General features: G+C 38.4%; 2 protein-coding genes across 2 annotated transcripts in view; one reads left to right on the top strand and one right to left on the bottom strand.

Moving 5' to 3' along the window:
• Positions 1-25: 25 nt before the first annotated feature.
• dnaja2b (DnaJ heat shock protein family (Hsp40) member A2b) lies at positions 26-12,003 on the bottom strand. The gene is made up of 9 exons (XM_079824864.1): positions 11,836-12,003; positions 10,165-10,224; positions 9,841-10,070; positions 9,503-9,583; positions 3,745-3,878; positions 3,442-3,638; positions 1,434-1,578; positions 1,228-1,355; positions 26-1,035 (listed from the first exon to the last, which is right to left on the bottom strand). Exons 1-9 carry the CDS (start codon positions 11,911-11,913, stop codon positions 847-849), a joined length of 1,242 nt encoding a protein of 413 aa, XP_079680990.1. The 5' UTR covers positions 11,914-12,003; the 3' UTR covers positions 26-846.
• A 1,561-nt stretch (positions 12,004-13,564) lies between these two features.
• Positions 13,565-20,728, top strand: part of ppp6r2b (protein phosphatase 6, regulatory subunit 2b) — a 28,203-nt gene continuing 21,039 nt past the window's right edge. Inside the window, exons 1-2 of the mRNA XM_079825431.1 lie at positions 13,565-13,803; positions 15,302-15,435. The gene's annotated coding sequence lies outside the window, so the exon portion shown is untranslated. The remainder of the gene's footprint in view (positions 13,804-15,301; positions 15,436-20,728) is intronic.

The following is a 20,728-nucleotide window of genomic DNA, read 5'->3' as shown; positions in this document are numbered from 1 at the left end:
TCTACAAACATACAGAACGCAGTCAAACATTCATCAACTTTATTGATGGTATGAGCACAAAAGTAACTGTGTTTGAACGATAGCAACTTGTGTTCAGGTTTCAAACACTTTCCTAGTTGCCAATGATAAATGCCGCCCCCTATAAGTTTATATTAGTGCTTACAATGCATGCACACATTGGCTGTTGATCTTTTAAGAAGACTGGTGTTTCTTTGGCAAATAATAAATTGCATGACTTGCTTACCTTTAGCATAGACAGTGAGCACATTAAAACACTTTTGGGTTTGGTTTGCGTTGTATTAATTCATCTCAGTGTGTCGCCCACATGCATATTATCCTGTCCTGCCATTGAATCCAAATCAGCACTTCCTCTGAATTATCAGTACATGACTGAAAATGCCTGGATAACTGGCAAGTATATAATGAAACACGTTTGAACATTTTATTGAACTCCAGAAAACTGCACAATGCCTCAGTCTTTTTTAACAAATTTGTGCGTGCGTGTTAATTGTAACTTAAACAACATGGTCTGCCTCCCCACAGACATTGCGTTTTATTTATTCAGAGAGCATATATACTGTGAAAGTCTACAATGGAAATGAAAGTAGTGAATAAATTATTTTGCTTTGCCTCTAGTTATGCTCGTCTATTCTTTTAAAATGGTGCATGAATGAGTTTACTTGTAGGTTTGCAGTAAATAATGCAAGTGTGTGTCTACATATACTGCAAGTGTGTGTGTGTGTGTTCGGTTCACTATATGATGAATGTGGAGGGTGGAGATTGAATCTGTCCGACAAAAGGGAATCTAAACACTTCCCCAAACAAAACTGGCAAAGAATTTTGGGACTACTGGTGGGCGCACTGCACCCCTGGACCATGCGGACCCCCTTCCTCGTCGGAGCTGTCGATGTAAGCTTCACGGCGGTGACCGCCAGATGATCCCTGACTGAGGTCAAAATCCTGCAGATCAACTTCCTCCGCATCCGCTGCGATGACAGGGACCTCTGTACGTGACGGCAACAGATCTTCCAACTCCTGTAGGAGCAGATGCAGACATGAAATAGGGTTCATCAGTGAGTGGGACCTGACAAGATGGAGCCATTTCATTTCAAATGTTCTTTTATGCTTTTTAAATTGAATATTCAATATTTGTGTTTTATTTCAGCTTCCATAAATGAAAACAATTCTTAATAGTTTTAGTCAACATCGACACTGTTGGAAACTCACCGTTAGTTTCTCTGTGCTGATCCAGCCGTTCTCAGGAAATTGCACGTCAAACTTGATGAACAGATCTCCTTTCTCAAACGGGTTTCTGTACTGAGGCATTCCTTCCCCCCGGACGACCCTTATACTACCTGACAAGGGACACAACAACAATTCCTAGAAAATGTTCTATAAAAACGTGAACAACCCAAACATAAAATTGTGCTCACCTGGCTCTATGACTTTGCCAGGGGGGTATTTAATGACGAGATGTCGTCCATCGAGGTGCGTGAGCATGAACTGAAAACCGCAGAGAGCCTCCACCAGGCCAATCTTGTTGCACAAGTGCAGATCGTTTCCATCACGACGGAACTCCTATAAACAAGACATCATAAGGTTGTGTTCTTTAAAAGTAGTGGAAAATGCATTTACTTGTTATATTTCTATAATGCAAATATTGTCATTCTGCAAAACAGCACATTCTAATAGCCAGAAAGTTATTATGCTGCTTGTTGCATTTCTTCAATATACTTAAGAGAGCAGAGCATGCATATATTTACATTTCTAAATGATAAATGTAAATTAAACATTAACGATACAGACAGGAGCGGGTATAGGTTAGGTTGCTTTCACTTTAAGACCTGCAGTAATGCGGAGATCCAATACTGACACACGACATAACCGCCAATATGGACATAGGCATAATAATGTTTGTATTTGATCACTCAAGGGCAAAAAGCCTAGAAAAAGAACACATTCGGTATACTCGCGCGAGCGCTGGCAGGCCGCAAATGAGTGCAGAGAAACCCGCATCCAATCTGACATCAGTCCGTGTGTCAGTACCGAATTGAGTTCATGGTTTACATCGCTTTTATTAACTTTTTTTTTGTGCTATCAGGCATATCATACCTTTATTTGGTCATTACGCGAGATGGCAGGTGAGAAAGATTAGCCTTCGTTTTCACGATAGCAGAACTGGAGAACTATAATTGAATAATAAAATCCATTTTGTCTGGTACAATCCGAAAAAGACTCGCGCCAATAACACAAAAGCTGATTGGCTGCAATATCAGATTGCATGTTGGTCTCATTTGTAGTTGTAATACAGCAAACTATAGTTGGACTAGCGAAAGAAAGAACTACAAGACCCCGGAATAAATACACACACTCTCTGCGGGAGCATTTCAATGAGCAATAGAGGAAGCGTTACATGGACGTAGGAAAGTTAAGATTGCATAAACCGTTAAGACTAGTCTTACAAGTTAGACATAATTTTTTAGACTGTTCATAATTTTTTTTAAATCAGTTACATAAAAACATAGACTGGCCTAATTTGATACAAAAAGTAAGACTGAATGCCACTTGCCTAACTGCTAGTGGCTCATACTAGATCTTAAGACACTGTCTTTACGTAATGGCTTAGTTTATGCAACAGGCCCCTGTTTAAAATTATTTAAGACCTAGAACTCAATACTTCTGCGAATTTAAGACATTTTAAGGCCTAAATTGATTGATTGATTTTGAAATTTAAGACTTTTTAAGACCCCGCGGGAGCCCCGTCTCATTTCGATTAAATCAGGCCAAAACTAACTTTGTCTGGAGTTTGCTACAGCTGGTAAACACCTTTGTACTACCACTGGTCCATGGCGATTACATAATAGGTAGATGTGCGTGGAGGCTCCGCCTTCTTTCATGTGGAAATCTTTTCTGGTTTATTTCTACTGTTCAGTCTGTGGAGGTCAGACGTCCACGAGTGAAAACAGGAACACACTGGAGAGCTGCTTTATAGTAGAACATTTAATTGTATTTCTGATGAAACAAGACACTGACACTGTTTTTCATGTTGAATACGGTAAAGCTGATTGATTTGAAGCAATCTATTGTATGAAGTGATATATAAATAAACGTTATGTGACTTTACTAGAGTGACGAATTGCAGAGCTTGTGCAAATGTCCACATTGCTATGATCAGATGCTTTTCTTATGCTTTATTAAAAAAATGCTTGCCGTTTTCTCAATTTAGTTGTTCATTTTGTTATTGAGAGGAAAGCGCGCAGCACATATTTACATTTCTAAACGCTGCTCTCAGCAGTGTGGGCAGCAATCGGATGCTCTCTAACAGTATATCATGGGTCACGTATTTCGAACTTAGTTCTACCCTTAATTCAAGTATTAAAAAGAACTTTGCCGTGAGTATATCAGGGCCTTTAACTCTTTTCTGCTCTGTGTGTGTTTTACCTCATGATCTTTCTCCTGCAGCACCAGGATAATGTCTCCAGGATCTGTGTTGGGCGACTGGTCCGCCTCTCCGCTGAATGTGATCTTCTGTCCATGTTTCATTCCTTTATCCACATGCACCTCCAAGACCTTCACCTCTTTACACACCTTACGGCCATCACACTCTTTACAGCGGTCTTTCTCGTTGATCACCTCCCCTACAAACACAACCAAGCATCAAAATGTTGAATTTAGACCATCACAAATCATGTTCACTGAATAAAAACTGCATAAAAACAATGAAAAGTACTGCTGAATTCTCACCCTCTCCGTTGCAGTCGGTGCACACAGACTGCATCTGCTGTACCATACCAGGAGCCAACTGTCTGATCATGATCCGCATACCACGGCCCCTACACGTGGCACACTTCTGCACAGCCCCCGTTTTGCCCCCTTGACTGAGGAAGTAGAAGAGTTATGGGAGTTATGTATAAAATCTACAGAAACTATTAAGTGGCTGACCAATCACAACACAATTATCCAGCCAACCAATCAGAGCACATCACACTTTTTTTTAAAAGAGGGGCTTCATACAGACAAGAACTAAACAGGGGTGCGTTTCCTGTACAACGACATAACTCACTGCTCAACTACCATAGTACAATGCATCATTGAAGAAATCAACTAGCTAGTCACAACTGTTCCTCAAAACCGTATTGTTGTTCAACCACGTTGGTTAATGATGTCACACAGGTAGTGGAGTAATAACTTCTTTTAATGAATCAAATGAATGCTAGATTTTTTGTTGTTGCTATAAATTAGATATGACACCTGAGGACCAAATCTCATTTTTCTCAGATTTTTTTTCTTTACTTCCAGATTCAATCTAGGCTCGTTCTTAAGTACAAGCGCTCATACGCACATGCGCTTAAAAATGGTTCTTTAAAATGTCTTGACACACTAAAAGATGTAAATAACATTTGTATATATTGTAAATAAAAGATATGGTTGTACTGAATGCCTACTTGCTTATTTTGCTCAAGATAAGGATTTATTATGTCCATATGTAGGGATGCACAATATATCGGCCACCATATCAGTATCGGCTGTTCATTTTTAATCGTATTGTTATCGGTTCGATAAGAAGATATCAGCAGATATATTAAAGCCGATAAATAATGGATTATTTCCTTGCGCTGAGAAACTTCAGATGCGCACTGTTTGCCAAGATGGTTTTGAATAGCTTAAATTATTGGGATCATTTAAAAAAAGGAAAATACAGTTAAGAGCAACATGTGCAGCACAATTATTTTATATAGGCTACATAAAATTGTAATAAGAACATCATTATAATTGTGTGCTTGGGACATGGTCTTTAATGTTGAGATTTTTGTTTGGCTCTCAAAAATTATATAAAAATTTGGATTTAGATTTAACGGCCAATATATTGGTTATCGTCTTTCAAATATAAAGAATTATTGGTACCGGCCAAAATTTTCATATCGTTGCATCCCTATCCACATGTCATACAAACAAGAAACTATGCTTCTAACCACAGGTCGAGAGCTGTCGTTCCAACCTTAGAACTTTGCGAGGCTGTTTGCGAATGTTCGTTGGAATTATAGTTTTGGGAAACATGACTCGTTGAACTATGCTGATAATGACAGAACTTGTGGCCATAGTTGGCTAGCGATGCTTTTGGTAAACGCACCCCAGAGCGTAACTAACTGACTCAGAAAGGTAATAAAAGATGTGAAAAATAGAGGGTATGCATTGACGTCACTTTCCCGCCAGAACACGCCTACTCAGTCGGGACTGAGCGGCAAAAGAGCTGCTGCATGACTGGATTTAATAGGGTATTTAAAACTGTGAAAATGTGAGTGAAGCAAACGATTATCAGTAATGGTTGGACTCGATAGTGTTCCTTAAAACTTACCAAAGATCCAGTTATCCATAGATATATTGACATGCAGGAATCGTGTTTCCTGACATTTATATGAGCCTGATTTAAACGCTGGGGAAATATATAAAGCAAATTTGCCTGTGAACGCTTTATATAAATACAATATAGGTAGAGCTAAATCCGGGTAATCAGCCCTAGTTTTTGTCGGTGTTTATTTAAAGCTACACTGTGTGATATTTTCCCCCATCTAGTGGTGAAAAGGTATATGACCATCCAGTGAATTTTAGTTTCTCTTCCTCTCAATTCCGATTTCGTTTTTAACTCCTACGGTGGCCGATTTAATCCAAGATTAACATGGCTTCCAGTTCGACCTCGTCCACATTCGACACGGTGCCATCGAGTGTTAAAACGCGAAAGACGAAGCTTGAATTTACGGGTATGTCCCTCTTTGGCTAATGTACTTTCAAGATGGAGGGGCAACATGGCGACCCGCATTCGATCCCCTTAACCGTATGTATTTTCAATGGCATATTATAAACTTACGAGAATACTTTATTACTTGAAAGAAGTAAATATACATTAAATGAGCACATTTTTTTTTGAAAGAACTAAGTGTTTTTAGCTAAGAATAAACTAAAAAAGTTACACAGTGTAGCTTTAACAATTATGCAGAATATAAGATGGTAAATATTTAATTGACGAGTTGTCAATGCAATATATAACAATATATTATATAGGGTATGATTTTACCCTAATATTCAACATATTGACGCAAAATGATAACTGCAAATCCACGTTTCGCTGTCTGTATTCCAGTTGTTTCTGTGAAATGCAGATCCATTTGCTTCTCTTTTCTGTAGCTTTCGGTAGTCAGTAAAAATATACTAGGGCTGCAACTAACGATTATTTCAATAAGCGATTAATCTGTCGATTATTTTTTCTTTCTTTCAATTAATCGATGAATCGGAAAAAAAGAAAAAAACATTAATTTCCAATCCTTTATTCAAAAACAGAACTGACAGTGCGAATTCACAGTGCAAAAAATCTTCAGAAAGTGCACAAGTTGCTACAATAAATCTATAAATCTTTTTTTTGTTTTTTTATAAAGAAAAATACTAATCAGAAAACTTAACAGGATGTTAGAACTTGTTCTCTACACTACACTCAGACGCACACACTCACAAACAAAATTTTATGGGTTTAGTTAAATTGTAATGCATAAAGAATTTCTCTAAAATGTCCAAACCCATTATATACTCCTGGAGAAAACATCTGCTGTATTAACCTATTAATATGAAAGATATTAAAGTTTAAACATGCAATACAGACACAGATTTAACTGATGTGACATATAAACAAATATTATGAAACAATTCAATAAAACTACTCCTACTAAAGAAGAAAACAATGTGTTATTTTTTAATGAATATGCATTCTTTATAACAACTTGCATACAACATTCCTTATAGATTAAATATGGATTAAATAATTAATGTATAATAAATATAATGAATCCTTATTAAAATTAAAGAGGTGTCTGAACTATTAGTCATAGTTTTTGTCATTCAAAGCTGGTTTTGATTTTCGTCTCGTTTTGTCTGTGAAAAATGTTGTTGATTAAAATATTGACAAATTATTTGTCAACGAAATTAACATAGCAACAGATTGAAAAATGAATGGGCCAAAAAAGGCAAGTGAATAAAGTCAAGTGTCTTTAGTCTTGCAAACTATACCACCCCTGCTTTACTACTGTTATTACAAGCTAACGCGAACTTGTCATGCTTGTCAAGCTGGATAACGAGTAAAGAAGCACCAGAAGAGCTACTGGAGGGACGTCACGCTCCTCACTTCGAAACGGAACAAAAGTGGGATTTTGTAGTGACTTAACGTTACCCTGCTGTTGAACTCCCTTCCTCCTCATCAAGGACTCCAAGATGTTTTCATTTTAGGTGCTGAATCACCACCGTGGTGCTCCCGTGCCATGCCATGTCGCGTCATTTTTGCTGCAATTAACACACTTTTTTCGATTTATAAATGGCGCTTTTCGACTGGTATGGCTCGGCTCGGTTTGCTTTTCCGCTGCGTGGTACGAGGAGTACAGCACGACTCGCTCGCTTCCACTCTGCTTTGCGCTCAACCGTGCTTTTTTTATACTCAAATATCTCTGCGTCTTATTGAGGGGCATAATAGTTGCGCGACACAACGAATCGATAATGAAATTCGTTGCCAACTTTTTTAATTATCGAATTTTATCGATTCGTTGTTGCAGCCCTAAAATATACCTCATATTTCTTGTCAAATCTATCAATCTCAAAGCTCTTTCCCATTTTAGATATATTTTGTGTGTTTTTCGCCACATTTACGCTAAAAACCAATGCTGCCACTCAGTCTTTTTGCCACTCAGCAGGCGTAACCACAGTCACTCCGGTCGACGGTGACATAACGTGCATATCCTTTATAATGTGTTTCTGAACATTTAAAGGTCCCATGGCATGGCATTTTTCTATTATTTTATAATGTTTCCTGAGGTGTACTTATATTGTTAGTATGATTTTTACATCATAAAATGTCATAATTTAGAAATAAAAGGCATTTTTTCATTACTGATGTTTGTCCTCTGGCTGAATGCCCTGTTTCAAGGGGCGTGTCTGCTGTGAGACTCCAGTAAAAACGCCCACTGTTGTGACTGGCTGACATCTTTGCATTTGAAATGAGCGGCGGGGGCGTGGTTTCACGAGGTCTACGAGGCACGAGCTGCTGCCAGAGAGACGGATGGACCGGAGTTCACTTCACATCAGTTCTCAGCATGTCTCAGTTCAGTGAACTGTTGTAGTTACTAGCATATACTTCAGGTTATTCGTTTATTTCTAGTCGGAGGGACTGTCACTCATGTCAGAAAGTTAGTAACTTTAGTAAATTATGGATCAGCGCTGACTCCAGACACGAAGCCTTTAGAATGATTCAGTCCGATTTGGTTAACTGATTCGGTTCACTAAAAAGAACCGGTTCAAAAGAATGATTCGTTCGCGAACCGGACATCACTAATGTACCAGAGATGGAGCGATTGCTAACAAAGTTATTTATAGTAACTACGGAGTTGTGAGAGCGCTGTCAGCGCGAGTTTATTGTGTTTGTATCTGAGAGTTCTGAATAAACACGAGTCCCAGTCACGCCGAGTCCGTCTTCATCATTATTCTACCAACTTTGTAACATGTAATGTACCATTACAGCTGTCGAGATGAACGAGTTACGACTCGAGTAAGTGTTGATTATAGCATTATTTTTAGATATGTTCCAATCATATGAAAAGCGTCAGTGAGTACACAGCGCAAACAGAGACACGACAGCAGTAATCGAATGTAATCCAGTTTATTGTGGGGATAGCTGGCTGGCCCAGATATGCTCACGCTTACCCCCCTTCTGCTTAATCTCGCGCCGCGTTTGGTGCCTCCGCTGTGGGCCAGACGCAGTACTGGGGGTCGGTGATGTTGAAGGCCGACCGGTCAGTGCAGCCCGAGCTTCGGCGTGCGTGAGGTTTATCTCTAAAGAGATGTGAGTCTGGTGATGTTGAGCAGAAACGACTGTATGCATATTTTAGAACAGATAGACGCGACGAGGATGTACAAAAACACTAACTCGCAAGATAGAAAACATGAAAACACCGTTCTGTCGGGAGAGAGAGAAGCCGCAGTGTGTGCACGAATAATAAATAATTAGCTACACATAAGAAATCAATGATCACAGATCAGAATGAACTGAAAAAAGACTTCTGTTTTCATTTGTACATCCAAACACTGAGAAACTGCCAGCATTCACTCGTTCACAACCCATGATCTCTCGAGCGTTTGCATGGGCGTGCCAGATTCTCTGGGTGGAGGAAAGGGAGGTAACCGTTCCTGTTTTGACGTCAAAACAGGAGACTTCAGGATTGGCTCGTCTGGCCTGTCATTTTCTCAAAGGCAGAGAAAGACAGCCAGAACTCGGTTTTACACCGATCAACATTTCTATCCACTTGGGGACAATATTCAGGCTAGGGGAACTCATATTAATGTTGAAAAACCTCATAAAATGAAAATGTCATGCCATGGGACCTTTAAGCATGAAAACCTATTCCAAAAGACCCCAATCATTTTAATAATCCTTAAAGATGTTGCATAAAATCCTGCTCAAATCACTCACCCACTGCAGGCACTGCAGAGTACATTCTTGCTTAGCTGTAGTTTGGTTGTTTTTCCATTGTACAGATCTTCCAAAGATACTCTATTAGGAATTTAAAAAAAAAAAGAGTTTCAAAAACTTTTCTTTCATGCATTTTAAATTATAACGCACCACTTAACAAATTTTCTTTGGAATAATGTGCACAGATAAATCATGCACAATAAGACTTGGAACATGTATTGGGTACAACAAATGTATTTCATGGCATGCTGACTTATGAAAATAGGTCATACACAGAATAATTTGCCATCTTTAAGTACTTTATTTTTCGACTTCTGTTTGTTTTCATATTCACTCACTTCAGTGGATGTATCATGTCCTCTCCTCTCCGTCGGCCACCGTTTCGGCTCCTGCTGCTCTGACCGCCCATAAAGCCGAACAGACCTCCACCAAAGATGTGAGAGAAGATGTCCTCCATTCCGGCTCCGCCACCGCCACCCTCACGCAAGCCCTGTTCCCCATACCGGTCATACAAGTCCTTCTTCTCCGGGTTAGTGAGAACCTCATATGCAAAACTGATCTCCTTAAACTGACACAAAAATACTTAATTAGCAAAAAGGTCTGATTATTATTATTTCTTTAATAGCTTTCAGACCTTACATTTCCATAAAATGAGAACTCACCTTGTCACCTGCATTGGGGTTTTTATCAGGGTGGTACTCTTTTGCTAGTTTCCGGTATGCCTTAAAATAGAAATCACAAAACATCACTAATTAGTACTTTTAATAATTCCCATAATCAGAGTTAAGTTTGAAACTTAAAAAGTTCAGCCTGATAAACATTAATTTATTATAGATTTACATTGAAAGAGGGACCAGCACCAAAAAAAACTAGGCTAAATATCAAAGAAATTTTAAGTTAACTTAAATCAAGTAACCACCTAGCAACCACCCAGTTCACCTAAACAACAAGGTAACGCAATGGCAAACACGTTGGAACTGTTTAATTTATTATTAATTTATAATTATTTTTTAAAGTCCTTATAATTGAATAAGTAATTACATTAAAAAAACGAATAAATGTTAATTATTCATTTAATTCAATTAGATAAAGCATCATATTATAAAATAATAATAAAATTTAAAAAAAATCAAGAGTAATTTGGAAATCATGACTCCCAGAATTGGAATTCCCACTCACATTTTCAAAAAGTGTACAAATTCAATTCTGGGTAGGTGACAACTAATAAGGCAATTTTTGACCAACTGGAATTTAATGTACAGTATGAAAATGTATTTTGACGTAATTGTGGTTACTATTTAGATTTTTCCTTTTTTTCTACACATTTCTGCAGTATTTAAATCGTTTTTTTTTTTTTTTTTAAAGATTCCATGTAGTCTCTCAATTATTCAGAGGCCACAAAACTACATGTACATGGTTTAAATTATTGTAAACAATTTTCTAAACAGTGTTACTATGTACTGTTATGTCACACTTGTAATATTTTTGTCAACATCCTTTACAACTTCAACAGCTACAGTACCTAATCTGTGAATATTAAACGAATACCACGTGTATTCTGAAACCCAATTCTGAGTACGGAGGTGGAGACAATTTCCTCAAAATCTGACAGATCAAAAGATGCTGATTTTAGAGCCATGCATGACCAAGACTATTTTGCACCAAGCACAAATTGTACATTTTCCTGGCTCTAGCGTCTTTAAATTCGCTTTACTAGTTATCTCACATATCTACCGTGTCATGAATCCACACATCTCGCCTTATTTTTGGTCTTGCTGTGCTTTGAGAAATCCTTTGTGTGGACCCAATCTAACAACAACAAAACGCCAACACAACACCCAGGCAACTTGGACATCAAGGCCAGAGCCCGTGCACCATCTAACAAAGAACGGAACACAAACATGGGGATTCGTATTTTAAAAATACCTATAACAAGACATTCACGTACGTTGCATTAACCATCTCTAACTCATTGCATATTCAAATACCAGCTCAGGTTCAGCGCGGAAGCTGGTAACGTTAAGCTAAGCATCTCCTTCCTTCCACTAGCTCTTGAACTGAAGAAGCACCTTCAGCGGTCTGCAGCACCTGGCCGATGCTCACACACTTACAGCAATCCACAGAGTAAACAAACTACACATTTAAACGTGTATTTTTCACATCCTCGCCCAAATTATTTCCAGATCCAAATAAAGGCCACGCTGGAGGATCTTAGCAGCATACGACCTGCAAAACACACCAGTGGCTGCTCCCCCAACATGCAGCATCCCACATCACGCGCATCTTTGGTTTTGTTATGATACGCTACGCGGGGCGGAAAGGACTGTCTCTACCTTTTTAAGCTCGTTTTCGCTGGTCGACGGAGATACTCCGAGGATGTCGTAGAGTTTAGTGTCTGCGACGTTCGCCATGTCTGCAGACCGGTGCAGCAGCTGCGCGAGGAGGAGCGGAGAGAGAGAAAAGCCGACTGCGTGACGTCACGTGCGCGCCGCCGCGACTCCAACGCGTGCATGAGCACAGTGTGCGCGCTCGCTGGCTCTCCTGCGCCACAGTGTGATTGATAAACAAAACAATGTCTTTTTGGACATGAAACAGCGATTTCTGTCTATATTTCATTTATTAGTGTTATAAGGCGCGAAAGCACGTTTGGATTTAGCAGTTGATCACGTGATGCACTGACTGGTCTAATTATTGATGCTTGACTTCTGGAAAAGAAAATAAGGGACAAGGTTCTTTATAGGAAAATAAGGGACAATTGTGGTTCTTTATAGGAAAATAAGGGACAGAATAAGGGACACTAAGGGACAAAATATTTGTACTGTACTACACAGTGTATGTCATTTCAGTATCTGCAGTTAAGTATGTGTATAAAAGGTTTTCAGACAAACAGATTTGGGTCATTACCTGTCAAAATCAACCAAATTTCAGAAACTTTCCCGGCTCAATTTTGATTTGGTTTATTTTGTTTCTGAAGAAAGACAAACATAAATTAAGAAAAAATACAAAATATTAAATGTGATGGATCTATATTTACTGAGTAATTCAATATTTTATAGTGGAGGTCCGAATGACAATTTTCACAGAAGTGAAGTGTTGACCATGGGTGTTGTTGACCGTTCTAAAATGGCGGCGCGTCGACGTGCCTGGAGCGGTCGAATGAGGCATCTACGTATACACATCTATGGTCAGAAAGAGTGTAAATGCAACAAAAAAACAGGCCAAACATGCATAAAAACACCTTTTACAAATCTATTGCAAATGTTTTATTAAAAGTAAAATATTTCAAATGCAATTAATTACTCATCTAATAAAATGTAATATTAAGTGTCTATATGTTATTTTATCAATTGTCAGGGCTTGTTTTGTTTGTTCCATGAATGGCTCATTAAACAGGCCAATACGAGACTAATTGGCTACTATTATTCTTTTTAATTATACTAATGTCTAATTAATACGTCTACAAATGTATACAACTGATCAGAGATCAGGTAAAATCCACATACACTTGTTCAATAGTTCTCAGGGACTGTTCATGATTCATGGGTTCACAGCATGGTTCACAGTGGTGGCCCCGACACTCCCAGTGGTGGGAGCGGCGGCACTGCGAGCGTCTCTGGCGCCAGCCAGTGTGAGCCAAATGGGAATCGAGTCCATAAAGAAGAAAAAAACAAGAATCGCAAAAAACAGTGAGGAATCGACTCGATCGGAATCGGAATCGGAACCAGGAATCGGAATCGATTCCAAAAATAGAACAGCCCTATTATTTGCTTTTATAGTGTCATATGATATTATGCCTAGGTAAGGTTACACAAATCAACACAATATTAAATTTTGTCACTATGAAAATTAAAGGTTCCTTGCAGCGGACTCAATTATTGTATATGTTTTCGAAACCTTTGACTTCAAAGGTTTTTATATCAGAAGATAACATTCTAAAATTGGCATAATGGTTCTGGCTTTGTGAATATTACATTTTCTCAGAAGAAGATGATGTTTCACTCTTCCCAAAATCGAACTGACCGCCAGAGCGCGTTCACGCACAGCGTGCGCGTCCGCGTCTCCCGGTCGGCCATTTTGACTTGAGAAATAATGTCAAAATCTTTTTTTCTGCTAACAGTTTAAAGCTCTGAAGGGGCCAGTGCTGAAGCAGGGCTGCTGAAGGGGGTAGTAGGACGTTGGGGGATCTATGGGTGCAGGACGATGCAACGTAAACAAAATATCACATCTCCCCTCTGACACCCTACAGAACAGGTCTGATCACAGATTGCTGTTTGTTTGTCTGACATCTCAAAGTGTTTCTGGTAAGTTCACAGCAGTTTATTTGTTCACAGTAATGTTGTTTACTATTTCTGTGCGTCTATATGCTAGTCGATCATCTCTAATTAACGGTATAGAATCGTTTATGACCTGCATGTGGACTCACGTGACATATGAGCAATTATTAAACATACCATGACTATGTTAAGCAGAAATGTCTTTCACCTTGAAGTATATGCTCATATAACAGTCATCATATATTCTGAGATCAAATAAGATAGCTGTACGTGGTAATATTGCCTCGACGTGCTTCTTGGGCTCCTGAGTATGTTTACCTTTGTTTATGCAAATGAGTTTAATACGATTTAAAGGGTTTTGGCAGTGGAGACATTTGTAATGCTTTGCAACATCCAGTAAACGGGCATGCAAATTATTAGCGTTCTGGTTGGTGTTTCGAGTCTCGCTTCCGCGTTCTGATTGGTGGATCACGGGCAGTGACATTGAGGGAGGCCGCTGTGTGTGTGTCTGACTGACATTGATCTTGAACGAGGGATGTGATTTCGCCTCGTTAAGATAAAGACGTATTTTGAAGAAATATTAGTGACAAATAACATGGTTGTCGTTCGTACAGTCTTCAGATTGTCATTGAATGTCCGTTGCCTTGTCACAGATGTGGGCGTGGAGAGAGAGAGAGAGAGAGAGAGAGAGAGAGAGAGAGAGAGAGAGAGAGAGAGAGAGAGAGAGAGAGAGAGAGAGAGAGAGTGAGAGTGAGAGTGAGAGTGAGAGTGAGAGTGAGAGTGTGAGTGTGAGTGTGAGTGTGAGTGTGTGTGTGTGTACTGAATGATTTGATCACACACATGATGATCTCTTCGCTTTCACCAAACACACGATTTCAATTAGTATTTGCTGACCAATGTTCATAATGTTAACCCTCACTTATAACCACAATTTACACAGTAGATTAATTTATAGATTCAGACATAAACATTTATAGTTAACAGTTCTATCTATCTATCTATCTATCTATCTATCTATCTATCTATCTATCTATCTATCTATCTATCTATCTATCTATCTATCTATCTATCTATCTATCTAGAAATATGTGATTTATCAAGTGCTGGAAAAAGTCTAAAAATGAATAATTAATAAATTAATAACAGATTTCTACAGTAAATATGTTTACCACTTTCTCTAGTTGTAGTATTTCTCTGTGAGTGCTCTATATAAATGTGTGTTGTAATAGATGCAGTGCAGTGATGGTCTATAATACTGTATGATGTGGTTTAGGCTAGCGACTGACCTCATGTTCACTGCATATGCTGAATAATCCCATTAAAAGACTAAAATGGAACATGCTGTTATCTGTAGGTGTGTGAACACCTTCATGTGTGTTTAAACAAGAGCTTATTCAGCCCGAGTCCTAGTCGTATTACAGAACCGTGATGTAGCTTAATTTAAACAGTGCATGGCATCACCACTCATCACTGTTTTCCTCACTGGTCTTAGTCATTTCTTGATGCCTTGTCTTTGTCCCTACAGGTGCCTGTGTTGTAATGTAAGGCAGCCCTCGTGGATGGATGGGTTATCTGACCACTGACCACTTAATCTAGGAAACCAATGTGTGTAAACTGGTCTCTGCATCCCAACCAAGGAAACGCACCATCTCCCTGAAGGTAATTTACTGCTTAAAGTAGGGTTCTTTTCAAGTTTTTCAGGGCAAGGACCCCTTAGGCGATAGAGACATGGAGCAGGGACCCCAATACAAAATGTGTCAAACAGAGCTGCATATAGCCTTTGATATTAATAGAAATTAACTCTTTTATGATTAAGAATAAATTATATTAAGACAGTAGATCAGAACTAAGCACATTATTGTTGTTTCACATGCATCACTGTATGTATTACTTTTCATTGTTAAAATTGAGATTTGTGCATCATAATAAATAATATGTTGCAATAAAAACCACAATTCATTAGTTGTTTGCAGTTGTTGTAAGTTATTTTAAAGGGGTGATGAATTGAGAAATCAACTTTCCCTTGAGCCTTTTATTTATATAAGTTCATCGTGATATAAGAATATCTAATATATCACATTTAAAGGGTTAGTTCACCCAAAAATGAAAATTCTGTCATTAATTACTTACCCTCATGTCGTTCGACACCCGTAAGACCTCTGTTCATCTTCGGAACAGAAATTAAGATATTTTAGTTGAAATCTGATGGCTCTGAAAGGCCTCCATTGGCACAATGGCACTTTACACTCTCAAGACCCTTAAAAGGTACTAAAGACGTCGTTACAAAGTCCATCTCACTACAGTGGTTCTAAAATAACTTTATGAATCGGCGAGAATAGTTTTTGTGCGCAAAAAAACCCCTAAATAACGACTTACATAGTGATGACGATTTCAAAACAAGGCATCATGAAGCTTCGAAGCATTATGAATCAGTGAGCCGAATCATGATTCGGATCGCGTGTCAAACCACCAAACTGCTGAAATTTGGCGATTCAAACCGCTGATTCATAACGCTTCGAAGCTTCATGAGGCCTTGTTTTGAAATCGTCATCACTATGTAAGTCGTTATTTAGGGTTTTTTTGCGCACAAAAACTATTCTCGCCAATTCATAAAGTTATTTTAGAACCACTGAAGTGAGATGGACTTTGTAACGACGTCTTTAGTACCTTTTAAGGGTCTTGAGAGTGTAAAGTGCCATTGTGCCAATGGAGGCCTTTCAGAGCCATCAGATTTCAACTAAAATATCTTCATTTCTGTTCCGAAGATGAACGGAGGTCTTACGGGTGTCGAACGACATGAGGGTAAGTAATTAATGACAGAATTTTCATTTTTGGGTGAACTAACCCTTTAAGTTTCTGTGCTCAAAACTTCCTTGTTAGTCAAAGAAAAGCTTTTATTGACACCAGGCCCAGAAAACGCTTGATCTCAGAATATGTCGACCCTCGACGTCATCGTATGCTGAAACGCCGCCTCAACAGATAAATATGTACGCCTGCTTCTGTAGCCCCGCCCACCGACTCGTGGAGCTAAACGGAACGTGCTTCCGAGCAATAAACATGCCGAAGATAGCAAGATATTGCGCTGTGCCTGGTTGTGGAAGAACAAAGTCTCTGCATAAGCTTCCTTCGGATTCTAATATTAGTGGTTTAACTTTATTTTTAATGAAGTTCCAGCTCACGTGTGTAAGACATTGCACGTTTGTTCGCTTCATTTCAACGCGGAATTGTTTGTAAATAAGACACAGGTCAAGACTGGATTTGCAGACATTTTGAGATTAAAACAATGCTGTGCCTTCTATATTGGATCCGACAGGAATGGTGCGACACACTTATGTGAGTAAAACATGTTTTTATATGTGATAGTATTGCATTGTTACAGATCGTATTGATTATGTGTGTGTCTAGCTGAACATACCTTAGCACGCTGTCAGGCTGGAGAATCCTTTATTTGAGTTGTTATTGTTTCATTGCGATTCGGGATCAGACTCTGACATGTATGGGCTTGGGCTCACAAAAGCCCAATGTCCCGGGGCTATGTGTTTTTCAGACGGGCTACTAAAACGTAAGCCCAGCCTGCCGACTGGCTATCTTAAATAATTAAATAACATTCCTTTCTTGATGTGCGTTGTTCACTCTCTTGACTTGATATTTGAAGGCGCGCGCGCGCATGTGTGTGTACGGTTCACGGTTATATTCACCGATCGGGCGGGCCAATACAAAAAAAACATTCCAATCAATCGTGGGTGGATGAGAGATTAATCATTGTGTTTGTTTGATAAAGACATTTTGCGAGCCCTGTGAGCAAATCATTCCGGTTGCCGACTTGCCGTTTCCCCACACGCTTTCAAAACAATCCCCCGTGTACTGACTGGGGAGCAGAAGCTCATTAAATATGCTAATGTTATCCAGTGTTGGGGTAGTTACTCAAAAAAAGTAATTAGTTACTAGTTACTAGTTACATCTGTAAATTGTAATGAGATTACTTTACTAGTTACTGTATTTGAAAAGTAACTACACTACTTATTACTTTACTTTCCCATTTCTTAATTTACCGTGTAGATATATGGACAAACATCATGGCTCTATGGCAGTGTTTCCCCAAACAAACAAAAATGACTACTGTCAAATAAAGATAAAGAAAATAATAAGAACAAATAATTTAAATACAAGCAGCAGCACAAATAAATACTATTGAGCAAAGACACTAATAAAATAAACAATGCTTTTCAGGTTTTTCAGGTACGTCTAACATTAGTTTTCAGGTACAGAAATCAATTGTAAAATAACATTGCATATTTGACTGTATAAATTAAACATTAATCCTATTAAATTTACAAAATATATTCAATCAAGAGCAGTGAGTGATGCCCTTTTTTGTTGTTTGACATTAAACAGACAGCAGTAAAGGCTACTGCCCCTTTAAGACCTAATAAAACTGCCCCTTTAAGACCTAATAATACTGCCCCTTTAAAGACCTAATGCTCGGATATGCGTCGTTTTAAGGGATATACAGACTATGTCTGCTAGGATACTCATCAAGATGGGCATGTTGACATAGTTTTTGTGTGAGTTTGTCCGTTCAAGAGCAAAACTTGAAAGAGAACTCAATATTTGCGCACTGTGAGACGTGTGCGCGCTTTTGGATGAGTGCACATAGACAAAATATTCTCACAGCGCGCGCAACTTCTCATTTGTGATGACGGGGAAAATGACTAGTATTCGAACATACGGCAGCACTATATGCATTGAACAAAGTTTGCAAAGAGAGAATTTGAAGGACTTTTACACAGCACCCCTGCTCTTGTCAGACGGCACCTCGGTTGGGAAACACTGCTCTATGGCAACGGTGCACGCATCGGTATATACACGCACGTGTATCGGATCTTTACACACAGGCAAACGCGGCTTGAGTAACGCAGGAAAGCGCGTTCCTATAGTATAGTAAAGTAGTGTAGTTACCAATATTTGTTGTGTAATGCGTTACTTTACTTCGTTACCCAAAAAAGTAATATCGTTACTGTAATCCATTATTTTGTAACTCGTTACCCCCAACACTGATGTTATCCAATCCTAGACGTGGGCGTTTACTTCCAAGTCTTCAGTGCGGCACGCCCATAAAAACCGAGCGTTTCTTGAGAGAGCCTCAAAACCAGGGCAGAAAATAGCCTATTACTTATTCATTATGATGTTTTTTAATGTAAAAACCAAGCAAACATCATAAGTTGACCTCTCAGACAACAGTATAAATATATAAATATATAATGTAAAAAGCCAGTTCATGACACCTTTAATTGATTTGCAGAGTCATACATTTTTAGCTTATTAATCAGATGGACTATTAAACATTTACCTGAACTTTAGCTACAAGTTTATTAATTCTTAACATGGAAGTTTTACTGTGAGATGAACAATTAAGACTCAATTAAGAATTAGTGAGAAGTGCAGATGTAATGTGTAAGCAAGGGCTCCACCAAAAGAAGAATAGCAATGTACACTGAGACATTTAAGATTATTTACAAGTCATTACTTTTACAAATAATTGGAATGGAATTGTGTTTTGAAAAAAATTATTGATATGATTTATTTTTCTAGTAATCTATTAGTCTGCATTTAGCCTACATTGTGCGTATCTATTTTGACATGCCATATTTTTGTCCTGTGCTAGTATCACTATGTGAATCACAATCTTGAGACTAATCCTGCATTTATAGGAAGATTTCACTTCCAAAACGTTGCAGCATTCCATTGGCCACCGCCATCGGTCCTCTTAGCAGCATGAAAAACAATACTTTTATTCAATGGATTATAGCTATATAGCCTTGAAAGCGCGCTCACATTACAATCACTTAAAAGCTGTCACTCATCTCAGTTCGCGATCAATAAAGTTTACACACACTGCATAATGAATCTCTTACTTACATTCTTTGTTAATGAGAGGATTTGCTAGAGTGAGCAAAACTCATCACTGAACAAAAACTCTGGCATTTTGAGCAGTGACTGATTCTAATTTTTATGTCTGATTGGGCTTTGTGTTCAAGAGATCAACAAACATGTCTGGGATTGGCTACATTTCTCACCGCTGCAAAAACAAGCTGTAAATAGGAACATTTCATGTTCTCCAGAGCGCAAACTCAAAAAGAGTGTTTGCCAAATCTGTTAAGCCGATAATGTTATGTTATTACAATATCAACTGAAAGTGCTCTTGCTTTCATTTCAGAGTGCTTATATTTAAATTTGACTTTCTGATGTTTTTTTAATTTTTAAAAGTTATTTGTGATTAAACATTAATTGGCGGACCCTGTGAACACTCTTGGCTTAAAGTGTAACTTTGCCAATTTTCAGACCGCTTTGAATTGTTACAGTGCCGATAGTATATGTAAATTAACAATGTTTACTCGTTCTCCGTGTTACCTGTACCAAGAAATTCAAGTTTATTTGTCAACAAAAGACATTTGAGCACTCTAGGGCTTTCATGAAAACCACAGATTATAGTTCCGCATTTTTGTATCCCCACCCACAGAGGGTTATTAACAGAACAGTTATTGTAAGAGGTAGGTTTATCATTGATATTTGTATCAGACTATGTCTACTCTTTAAACAGCATTATGGTAAAAATGGAACACTATGGCAACAGCTTTCTTACCTGTACACGTCAGCATTTTGCCTCAGGGAGTTGGACAGAACAGCATTTTTTTTCTTTCAGTTTTTCCCATCCGTTTGGCCTAAAATACAGTTTGTTTGTGGTCATCCAGTTTGAAACACTGAGGTTTTTCATATTTTATGTTGTGGCATTCTCTCTATAATTCTATTACTAAGTCTGTAAACAGGACGTTATCACAGGCCATAGACAGGACACGCCTAAAACGGATGCAAAGAGGAGAACGCGGCAGCAGAGAAAATGCTATACCATGCACAACAAGCTCATTGTTTCTGATGAATGAAAAATAGGATT

The sequence above is a fragment of the Gobio gobio genome (genome assembly GCF_949357685.1).
Source record: "Gobio gobio genome assembly, chromosome: 9".
Taxonomy (NCBI): Eukaryota; Metazoa; Chordata; class Actinopteri; order Cypriniformes; family Gobionidae; genus Gobio; species Gobio gobio.
Note: the sequence above shows the minus strand (reverse complement) of the source record. Positions and strands in the feature narration are given on the sequence as shown.